General features: G+C 42.7%; 1 protein-coding gene across 1 annotated transcript in view; it reads left to right on the top strand.

Annotated features, from left to right (window-relative positions):
- CPS1 (carbamoyl-phosphate synthase 1) overlaps positions 1-12197 on the top strand; it is a 163590-nt gene that overhangs the window by 92304 nt on the left and 59089 nt on the right. Inside the window, exons 22-24 of the mRNA XM_029606134.1 lie at positions 2325-2466; positions 6515-6580; positions 7511-7574. Of these exons, the coding sequence (XP_029461994.1) occupies positions 2325-2466; positions 6515-6580; positions 7511-7574 (272 nt within the window). The remainder of the gene's footprint in view (positions 1-2324; positions 2467-6514; positions 6581-7510; positions 7575-12197) is intronic.

Genomic DNA, 12197 nt, shown 5'->3' with positions numbered 1-12197 from the left:
CCCCTCCCCCTACACACACACACGTTATATAGGTTCCCAGTCAAACACGGACTGTCCTCGGCTCATAGTTCAGACCCTGCACTTGGCTTTCAGCCAGAAAGAGGCTGAGAACAATACTTTGGTTTATTTGGTCTGAAGAGAAACCAGAATACTACTCCACTGCACTAGGCTGTAAGTTGAAGGACTTCTGATGGATCTGTTTGGGATATCTCTTGCAGTATTTACCTGCCTTTATGTCATTGTAAGGTGCTGACTCAGTTCTGACTCGCCCTTTTCTCCCAGTACAATCTGATACATGCTCTGTCCTGAAGAGTGTATTGGGATGGGGTAGCAGTAAACAAACAAACCAAAAAAAAGAGCAGGAATAATATCACTTGATAGTTAGGTTGGCAGTACTGCATCTATAAATTTCTATTGCAGATTACCAGGTAGGCTTAGATGTGTCAGAAACCGCGCATGAAACGAATGGTGGTACAAAGTACATCACTGGCTCCCGGTTCATTTCAGAAGTAACACAATCAGATCTGAGGGTCATCCCTGTCCAATAGTTATTAGCCAAGAGGTCACTTAATTTTGGTGTAAATGCTGGCAGTATTTGAGGTGTGATGTGGCTTAGTATTGTTTGCGGGTCGATGGTGCATGAGAGGATTGTGTGTGTGGCTTGCCCTGGGAATTCCAAAGCTACAGGCCTTCCGCCGCGCTCCTCAGTTCCATGTGAAAACTTCCTTATTAAGGAAAATCTATCCAATTTCTGCTTATTATGTGTTATTGAAGATAAGCTTTCATCCTATTTATTTAGAGACATTTGATATTCTGCCTTTTCCCAAAGTTAGGAAAGAATCAAAATATGAAAAAAAACCCCACCTGATACTTCCCAGGAATGTCCATTCATTTCCTAAAGAAATGAAAAACGCAATGAAAAAAAAACCCTTGTTTTGTTTAATTTCATTAGAAAACTAAATGAACCCCCACCTACCAAAACCTTTTTTTTCATTTCCTTTTCATTCAGAAACAAAAAAACCTCCCAAGTGCCGAGGGCTTAAAAAAAAACAAACCTGACCCCTCCCCCCCCCAAACCTTCTCTCTCCCCCTACCCTTTACGGAGGCCTCTTACCCCATCTGTGGCATCTCCCAAGGCTAAAGGGAGCAGGAGCGATCCCCAATCCTTCCTGCTCTGCTGGCTCCTATCGTCATATGGTTGTACAACACAATGACTCTAATCCCAGCGGGTTAGGAGCAACTGGGGATCGCCCCTGCCTAATTTTGCCTTGGGAGATGCCACAGATGGGGTAAGAGGACTCTGGGGCAGGTGAGGGGATTGGGGAAGGCCTGGTGGTGAGTAGTAGCAAATGGATTTTTCAGCTTGGGGAGGGCCATTGTTTCCCTTAGTTTTTGCTTTACATTTTTATTTCATTTTATTAAATGAAACAAACCAAAATAAACATCAGATGAAATGAAAAACAAATTAAAAAAAACAAAACACTGTGGAAGCAGTGGATCACTTTTTTTTTTTTTTAACAACTCTTGTTTCTTTAAATTTCATAGGTATGAAAGGGCCCCGTTTGATGAGGATTTAATATATCTGCAACATCATAGCATAAAAGGGTTTCATGACTTCCTTTACCAATATAACCATAAGCCCTAGGAGTTTCTTACACTGTTTTTATTTTCAATTTCTTGCACTTAGAAACACAAACATGCCATGATATTGCAGAGATGAATGTCCCTACAGCTGGTGATTACATCCTATTAGTAACCATTCTGATGAAGCACTTGGCAGTAAGCTTTCAAATTCAGCCACTGTGTTTTATTTCTCTCACTTCTTTCACTGTAGGGGTTTAACTGAGCAAAGGACCTGGAAAGATTGCCTAATTCTATTTAATACTAAACTGGGACCATAATTCAGAATGTATGTTCATATTGACCAAGCCAGGCATCCAATCAGTGATCTGTATGTCTAACTTTTAAAAATTCAATATGTACACTGGAAAAGAACAAACACCAAGTCTGTCTACAAAATCTAAGACATCTTTAGATTGTCTAGTAGTACATGCAACATAGCATTAGATTCACTGCTTAGGGAGTGGGATCTCAAGTGAAAATTCCTAACCTAGCAATATATTCCACACATTTTAGGATGTTTCCCTTCCATGTGAAATGTTTGTATAACAAGATTCAAACTGTGTGTGTGTGTATATTTTGGCAAGTGGGAGGGGTATGGAAGTGATGAATAAGGAAGATACCAGAACACTGAGGACAGAGCACTCGGGCATGTACCTATTTTTTTTTTATAGCTTCTCGTTTTTTTCCCTGTGATACCCTAGAGAATCTCTCTCAGCGGAAACATTCCAGAGGGCTAAGCAGATCGGCTTCTCCGACAGGCAGATTGGGAAATGCTTGGGTCTGACTGAAGCTCAGACCCGAGAGCTCAGATTGAATAATAATATCAAGCCCTGGGTTAAACAGGTAAGCCATATTTTTTTTATTAGTGAGGATGAAGGAGAAAGAAATGTGGAAGAGGATAAAAAGGGAAATAGAGACAAAACAGAAACAGGGCAAACCCCCCTCCCCACCCAAAAAAAAACAACCTGTCATTCGAAAACTACAGCCTTAGTTTGGTGGTGGGAGAATTAATGGAGACTCTTCTGCAGGAAATGATAGTGACCTTTTCAGTCTAGCAGATTACAGAATCCAAAAGAAGCATAGTTTTACTAGAGAGAGAGATGTGGTCAAACAAATCTGATCAGTTTCTTTATTTGGATAACTAAAGGATTAGATCGAGGGTGTGAGCTGTGATCTGGATGTGGTTTTCTTGGATTTCAAAGCTTTTGATATGGCCCCCACATAGGAGTCTCATAAACAAACTAAACTGCCAGCGTAGTTAGCAGCCGAGCTGGCAGCTAAGTGGGAATCGTCCTGCTGGCTCAGGAGCCAATGCAATATAAAGCGCGGAAAGCGGGCGCTGAAAAGTCAGCACCTTCTTTCCTAATGTGCGCATGGCGCCCGCAAGGGGAGGGACGCCATGCAGCACTCAAATTAGGGGGTCACGCTAGCGAGGAGGCGCTAAGGTTGCTTGTGTGACCTTAGCGCCTCCTTGCTAAAGCTACCCCGCTGCAACTGCCGGGTATGAAGAACGACGCCGGTAAACTCGGCGTCGGTTTTCATAACCGGCCGTCTGCCAGTAGTGAAAACGGAGGCTGAGTTTACTGGTGTCGGTGTTCATAACTCTGCGGTCTGCCAAGTTATTTTTCAATTTATTTTTTATTTATAAAAAGAAGTACAGAAAAGCAATTTTTTCTGCTTTTCTGTGCTTCTTTTACCTGCGCTCAGCTATTAACGCCTGCTCCAGACTGGCGTTAATAGCTGAGCGATAAATGTGCTTCTGAGACACACATTGATTTTTTTGCATGCTGAGTGAATGAGTAATAGGCTCATTCACATGCATTTGCATGTGATGAGCGCTATTACATTCACTCCGTGTCCGACATGGGTTAAATAGAAGAGATGTGAATCGTGTCCTCGATCGTCTTAACGATCGATTTCGGCTGGGAGGGGGAGGGAATCGTATTGTTGCCGTTTGGGGGGGGTAAAATATCGTGAAAAATCGTGAAAAATCGTAAAAAATCGAAAAAACGTAAAATCGCAAAACCGGCACATTAAAACCCCCTAAAACCCACCCCGACCCTTTAAATTAAATCCCCCACCCTCCCGAACCCCCCCCCCAAATGACTTAAATAACCTGCGGGTCCAGCGGCGGTCCGGAACGGCAGCGGTCCGGAACGGGCTCCTGCTACTGAATCTTGTTGTCTTCGGCCGGCGCCATTTTCCAAAATGGCGCCGAAAAATGGCGGCGGCCATAGACGAACACGATTGGACGGCAGGAGGTCCTTCCGGACCCCCGCTGGACTTTTGGCAAGTTTTGTGGGGGTCAGGAGGCCCCCCCCAAGCTGGCCAAAAGTTCCTGGAGGTCCAGCGGGGGTCAGGGAGCGATTTCCCGCCGCGAATCGTTTTCGTACGGAAAATGGCGCCGGCAGGAGATCGACTGCAGGAGGTCGTTCAGCGAGGCGCTGGAACCCTCGCTGAACGACCTCCTGCAGTCGATCTCCTGCCGGCGCCATTTTCCGTACGAAAACGATTCGCGGCGGGAAATCGCTCCCTGACCCCCGCTGGACCTCCAGGAACTTTTGGCCAGCTTGGGGGGGGCCTCCTGACCCCCACAAGACTTGCCAAAAGTCCAGCGGGGGTCCGGAAGGACCTCCTGCCGTCCAATCGTGTTCGTCTATGGCCGCCGCCATTTTTCGGCGCCATTTTGGAAAATGGCGCCGGCCGAAGACAACAAGATTCAGTAGCAGGAGCCCGTTCCGGACCGCTGCCGTTCCGGACCGCCGCTGGACCCGCAGGTTATTTAAGTCATTTGGGGGGGGGGGTTCGGGAGGGTGGGGGATTTAATTTAAAGGGTCGGGGGTGGGTTTTAGGGGGTTTTAGTGTGCCGGCTCACGATTCTAACGATTTATAATGATAAATCGTTAGAATCTCTATTGTATTGTGTTCCATAACGGTTTAAGACGATATTAAAATTATCGGACGATAATTTTAATCGTCCTAAAACGATTCACATCCCTATTAAATAGGCGCTAATCCCACTATTGCATTAGGGGGTGGATTAGTGCCTATTTAACCTGCATCGGAGTACAGGTTATACAGTGCGCTTGGCTGAGCGCACTGTATTGCATTGGGCCCTCAGTCTGAGGAGCCTTGAGGAATTCTTGGGGGGGGGGGGGGGGGGTGACGGGAGGCCTGGAGCCACTTGATTTACACATATTGGGTGATGGTGGTGTTGTGGGGGAGGACATGGACCCAACAGTAATTTATTTTTATATAAAGGTAAATGAAACAAGGCAAATAATATAACAAAATTTCATTTATGGGACTTAATGCTGTTTCGGATGAAAATGACACAAACGCTATAACAAATAAATAAATAAATACATATTGATATTTTCATGTTATATGCAAATGAAAGTATATTCCTAGTGACTAGGATTAGTTTTGAGGTCAGTAGCACTAGGGAGGGTAATTTTGTAACATTGTGCGTATGTAGCTGGCAAATATGCCTAGAACTTTCACCGATTTTTCAAAGTGGACTTACATGCATGAGCCACTTTGAAAAGTTTCCCACTAAAATCTACCTGCACAAGTTACCCCTGCTAAATCTTCCTCACAAAGTTCCTGTGAAAATGTATGTGCATACTTTTTAAAATAGTGCAAATCCCTCCCCAAATCTGTCCCGGGAACGCCTCTGCTCAGTCAGAGTAAGCTTGCACATGCACATGACATACGTGTGCAGATTTACCTGCCTGTCGGGTGGGCAGTTTATAAAAAGTCCATTTCTACAGAAATCCCTTTGAAAATCTCCCTCATAACGTTTTATGGGGAGTGATGATTTGAAGTCTGGCATTTTGGGTTAGTAGCTTTCGTCTGAGATCTCAGTAAATTTGGTGCCCGAGTGAGATTTAAACATCAAAACACAGAAACTGATAGCAGATGACGCCCTCCAGATTCTTCTAGTCTGGTCCTTACCTACTCCCCCGCTTCATCTGTGCTTTCCAACAGTTACGGAGGCTGTGTCCCAAGTCGTTTTAAGTTTCAGTATCATTGTTACACTGAGCCATCTCCATTGGAAGGCTGTGCCATGCATCCACCCCCCTCTTTCGGTGAAGAAATACTCTCTTACGTTACTCCTGAGTTTACCTTCGTTCCATCTCACATCAGGACCCCCTTCTATTAGAACATCCTCTGGGAAAACATCATAGTGTAAAAGGGATTCTAAGCCGAAAGAGTACTAACAAAATCTATAGAAAAACAGGAGAAAGGAAGGTTTCTAAACAAAATAAAAAGATCTATGTTTGCTTGACTTACATGAAGATATAATTATTTTTCTAAGTCAGTTATACAGGGCATAAAAAATCATAAAGGCTGAACTATCAAATGAGCAAATGGCATTTGGGCCTTGGCTGACTACGCTGTTTGCCCATAGACACAGAATGGGGAAAAAGCCCTAGTAAACCAGGCCCTTGATTAGCAAGAGTCCTGTAGCCATCCAATTCAATAGTAACTTGCTTCTTTATAGAGTAATCCTTTATATTAAATGTCCCATCATTAGAATTCATTTCCTGTTCAATGGGCCAGCACTGATCCTAATGAAGTCATTGAGTATGTTACAAGCGTTTTCACGCGCATTTCCATTACAAGCTGCAGTGAGTGTGGGGAAAGCACTCACTGCAGCTTTCTTAGATCATGTGAAGCGGCTCAGAACTGTAGTTTTGTCTTGACAGTGAAGCTAGAGTGATTGAATTTCTGCTCTGGCTTGACTGTCTCTTGGCTCTTCCCTATACAGGGAAACAGGCTTTGCTTTTGTTGGGTCTAGTGAGAACTGATGAAATTGTGAGGAATTGATGATGAAATGCTAAAAATAGATGCAGATCTTGATCATTAATACTTATTTTCTCCATAGATTGACACTTTAGCTGCAGAATATCCTGCTGTAACTAATTACCTCTACCTCACCTACAACGGGCAGGTAATACAGTGTGCATATAGTATGCCATAATGCAATATAATAACCCAGTGTCTCCTCCTTTGCTCTTTACTAGTTTTAAAAGCATCTGTAGACCTTGCAACTAACAGATAAATGATAAATAATTTCAGCTGATATTGTATTTCTATTTATAGTTTCAATGGCTGTGAGTCTTTTTAATACTGGAGGTATAGAATCCTTAGGAAAATAAGATGTGCCATGCTGGGACAGACATAGTATCCATTGGGTCCAGGATCCTGTCTGTGACAGTGGCCAGTCTGGGTCATTGGAAAATACTCAGCACTAGCACATCCCAAGGAGCACATACAATTCTTTGTTGTTCACTCCCAGTGATAAGTGGTATCTTTCCCCATCGGGCTAATAATTGTTTGTGGACTTATCCTCCAGGAACTTGTCCAAACCCTTTTAAATTCAGCTCTGCTAGATGCCTTCAGCCCAGCCTCTGGCAACAAATTTCACAGCTTAATTGCTAGAGGTATGCCATAGTCTTCAGCATCCCTTTCCCACTCCCTGTCTTCTGTGTTGTACCTGTGATTGTAACACTTCTAAACATTTTGGAAATGATGCCAGTTTTATGGAAACTGTAGAACATCTGTTGTAATTAGCTGTCAGTCCATACAGAATACTTATTTCTATTCTCCTTCTCTGTTTGTAATATCTTCCTCTCTTTTCATCATTGTGGATATCTATCTATATTAACTCATTTTGTTTCATCTTTTATATTAATAATGTAATGCTTTAACATGACAGAATTTGTTAACTGATATTTTAGCATTAGTGTTTGGCGGCACTCTCTAGAATATTTCCCACAGACCTGCTTCATTCTTTTTTTTTTTAAAGTTCAGAAAACTTTTCTGCCTGTGAAATCTTGGTGCTGAGAAGCCTCCTAATTGTATTCTCTTTCTTTTAAAGGAGCACGATATAACATTTGATGATCATGGTGTGATGGTGCTGGGCTGCGGACCATATCACATTGGTATTGTAAATTAGATGGCACTTATTTTTTATTATCCCTCCAGAGACATTGCATGCAGGATTATAATTTGGGTCTTGTGTTGTAACCCTTAAGATTACAGCACTACTTGCTGTCTTTGAAGTTTTAGGCTTCAGGGCCTCTTCCCTCACTCTGCAGCAAGATAAATTGTAGACACTATAGTAGTGACCAAAAGTTATTAAATATGATAGCTTCACTGGTATAAGTAACCCTTTGCTTGGGGGGGGGGGGTTTGCTGTTTCCCCTAGGACCATAAAAGTATTTTTTAGTTGGGGCTACTTTCTCCATCCTACCCCTTCTCTCTGCACATCCCAGGGAGGGAGTTCTTGGTCCAGGTGATGGAGTGTTTCTCCTTACGTGTGTGCATTTCTCTGGCATTGCATTCTCCTCAGGGACAGACAGGCTGGACACAGACTGGGTGTTCAAATAAAATTTACTGATTATTTCCAAAACATCGATCACTGTCCCACATACTTTCCACAAATGAAACTGGACATTTGAACTATTTACATAGTCTCTCTGCTGGGGTGTTCGTGTCCATCTGTCTAGCTCCTGGGAGGGAGCTTGCCACTGTTTCCTCATCATGGTACAAACAGCCTAGTCAGACAGGGAAATCCTAGGGGGGAACCCCAAATCATGAAAATATTATATCGGAGTCCAACATTCTGTCTTTTGCCCACAGCCTGTGTCCTGGCCCCTTTGGGGTAGAGGTACGGTGGGCAGTCTCCAGATCTTGATGTTTCATTAATGTTTCATTCCGCACTGTCTTTTAATTTTGTGTGACTTCTCTGGGGGAAAAAGTCTGGTGTTTCCAGCCTTGATTAAAGTTCTCACTCTCCTGACTCCAAGTTTTGAGGAAGCACAGGAAAAAACAACCTCCACTCTAACAAAAAAAGTGAAAAATCCAAATTGCTCGAAGTCCAAAAATACCACGCTGGATAATGCTGTCACTGGTCTTACTTCCTCTAGGGAATAGAGGGCTAGCTCACAGGTCTCTAGGCCCTGCTCTCCGGATTGGTGGGGTTGCCCCTCTCCAAAGAGCACAGGGTGTTCCCCAGAATGAGAAAAAACATATAAAAAAAACCTGACTGAAATCTCCAAAAATCTCTCTCTCTTTCAAAAGTGAGGCAGACCCTTTCAGACAGGGAGTATACTGATGAGAAATCTCCTCTGAACTCAGGAAAAATACCAAGTTGGGTTAGTAGGCCTGGAAAAAATAGCTCCTTACTCTTCAAGAGCTAACTAAAAATGACCACAGTCTTTATATCTCTAGCTCCACCTTATGCCCTAAGGATTCCCAATCACGGTGAACCTCACTGGAGAGACTGAAAAGGAATGGAAAATCCCACTAAGCTGTTATTACAAATGGGCAGGAATCTAGTGCTATTTAGTGGCTGAACAAAGGGTTGGCCACATATTTATGACGAGTTGTAACCTTAGTTTAGTAGGCAGATGTTGATAACCCTACAGACCACTATCACCATTGTCACTTTCCTGACATTCTAATTCGCAAGCTCAGCAGAGATACCAAAAACGTACATGACCAGGAAGCCCAAATAACTATCTTCTTGCCTTTAGATTAGGTTTAAGGCATATGAGTGGGGCAGTATATGAAAGATCACTAATGAAAATGTTTCAAAAACATCACTTTGTATAGCAGGTCTCAACAGATGCTACAGGCCTGTTTTAATCAATACTAATGCCCACCTTGCACATATGAAGAAGGTTACAGTTACTGTGCTGGTGTAGATAAGAAAGCTATGCTCTGTGTGTTGCAAAGCATTTCAAATGTAGGCCATTTATCTTGTATCATTTTAAAAAGTAACTTTATTTCATTTGTTTTGAAACACTTTATGCAGCAATCTTGTAATATTAAACCGATATGATGTTCACACGAATACCGGTATAGAAAAGCTGTTAAATAAATAAATAAATTAGCTGGGTACAGCCATGTAAATGAGTCACAAACAGTCTCACACCTACTAAATCCATCTGATCTATTGGTATGAACTAACCAATAAAATCATGCAATTGACTCATAAGGTATGCATCTCATTCCCTTGATATGAGGTAATTTGTAACACTCTTAGAACACAATTGCTCCCAGGGGTTCTAGGAGTTTCAAAAGAATAGCTTAAACAATTGCAGTTTAATTTCTTTTCAACTTCATCCAAGAGGCACAGGGAGTTAAAACAACATTCCCAAAAGCCAGATAAGGATAAAGATGGCACCGGCCGTCCATTACTCCTACCATGTGACAGGGGCCGGCCAATGGCACGGATACCCTGTCACATGGTAAGGGCAAAGGGCCATCGGCGCCATTTTTATTAGTGACAGCCGACGGCCCGAGAGCTGTTGGCTCTCGGAACGGGATCCCGCTGGACCACCCGGGATCCCCACTGGACCACCAGGTAATTTAAAAAATCTTTTTTGGGGGGGGGTCAGGAGGGTGGGGGAAGCTAAGGGAGCCATTTTAAAGGGTCGGGGTGGGTTTAGGGGTTGTTTTTGTGTGCCATTTTTCCCGCCCTCCCCCAAAACGATAAGAGAACCCCACAAACAATTTCGTGGGGTTTTCCTATTGGTTTCGGGGAGCCCCCGATTTCTGACGACTTCGAAAATATCATATGATATTTTCAATCGTCAGAAATACAATTCACATCTCTAGTATGCAGTGATAGAAGTGAGTCTTGAATTCATGCCCCAGGCTTCTTCTGAATCACTGACCAGTGCTATAGCCTCCTCCCTATTCTGGAAAAATTGGCAATTGTTGGATGGGATCGGGATTATTTTTGCCTCTTTTATGCTGGAAAATTGCAAGGTACATAAAGGATATGGGGGTAATTTTTTTTTTTTTTTAACAGCCTGCATAAGACAGTTGGCAAACATATCCTTAAGTTATACAAGTTTTCAAAGTGAACTTACATGTGTATGTGTGCTTTGAAAATGATCCCACCAAAGCTACCCACATGCAATTACACCTGCTAATCTGTGCATAGGAACATTTCAAGGAAAGTTACATGCATGCTTTTGAAAAACCAAAAGTATGCGTGTAAGCCTAATATCTTCCCAGCTCTGCTCCTGGGAACGCTTCTGCTCAGTCCAAGTAACCTTATATGCACCCAGTACACAAGCAGAGAAGTTTACCTCACATTCAGGCTGATGTGATACAATGTGCTCAGCTGAGTGCACTGGTTAACCCATGGTTGGACACGCGTTCACAACCCCTTATGCCCCTCATACTGATGCGTACATTTTTACCCTCAGAAATTAACGCCTGCCCGGAGCAGGCATTAATTTTTGAGCAGCCCAAAAAAAGTGTACAGAAAGGTAGAAGATACTGCTTTTCTGTACTTCCTCCAACTTAATATCATGGTGATATTAAGTCAGAGGAACAAAAAGGAGGACAACCTTTAAAAAAAAATGTTTTTTTTAAATGTGCTGGTGGTCAGGTTAGGAAAAGGGACACTCAATTAACTAGCATCCATTTTCCTAACCAGCTGACAGCTGACCTCTCCTGGGTATCCGCTGCCGAGGAGGCACTAGGGGTACATAATTTCCCCTAGTGTCTCCTTTTTACTGCAGCAGCCAATTTGAATATTAAATTGGGTGCCCTGGAGAGGTTGATTGGCATGTGTTGGGAGAGCAGACGCTCAATCATGAGTACTCATTTTCCCCACACCAACATTGCATCAGCCTGATGGTGGGCAGGAAGTTATATAACCAGCCATTTCTCTGAGTAAAGTACTATTTCACCTGCAGAAATGGCTTTGAAAATTGACATCCTGGGGGTCATTTTCAAACAGCCCCCCATAAGAAAGCCATCAAAGTATGCATAAGGTAGACCAGTTTTCAACGTGGACTTGCATGCATAAGCCCATTTTGAAAATGAGCCCACCAAAACTACCAGCACAAGTTAATCCCGCAAAAATGGGTAGAACTGAAAATGTATGTACCTTTTTTCCCCCCCAAAGTATGCAAGTAAACCCAAATCCCTCTACCATTCCATCTTCATGAGCACCTCCATTCGTTTGGGTAAACTTACCTGTGCATGAAACGAATGTGCAAAAATTTACTCACGCAACAGGCAGACAGTTTTGTAAAAAGCCATTCCTAGAAGTCCCCTTGAAAAAAGATTACTCCCTCACAGAGGATAATTTTCAAAGGGATTTAGCCAGATAAATAAGGAGTTGGAAATTGCACCTTCCAGAGGAGTCAAAAGTAGAATGCATGAGCTTTCACAGCACATGTACTTTTAGATAGATTAATAAAAAGAGACATGCCATGGGGGGAATAAATGAGATGCATACAATTATATCAGTCCTAAAATGCTACAATTTCAGGGCAGCTTTTGCCCAATCTCCTGTTTGAAAATTGCTCCATCACTGAGCAGCTAACTATAACCATGTAATTTCATATACAGTGATATTTACCCTTTCTACAGGACCCATGTACTAAAGGTTGTCTTCCATTTTGGGTCCTGATGAGCTTAAGTTTTTTTTTTTTTACATTTTATGATTATGGGAGAAATGCTTAGTACATCTAATCCTAAATATAGCTGTTTCCAGGGGGCGTCACTTGGTTGGCAGAGAAAAATGTGCATGTACA

Source organism: Rhinatrema bivittatum, chromosome 6, assembly GCF_901001135.1.
Source record: "Rhinatrema bivittatum chromosome 6, aRhiBiv1.1, whole genome shotgun sequence".
NCBI lineage: Eukaryota > Metazoa > Chordata > Amphibia > Gymnophiona > Rhinatrematidae > Rhinatrema > Rhinatrema bivittatum.
Note: the sequence above shows the minus strand (reverse complement) of the source record. Positions and strands in the feature narration are given on the sequence as shown.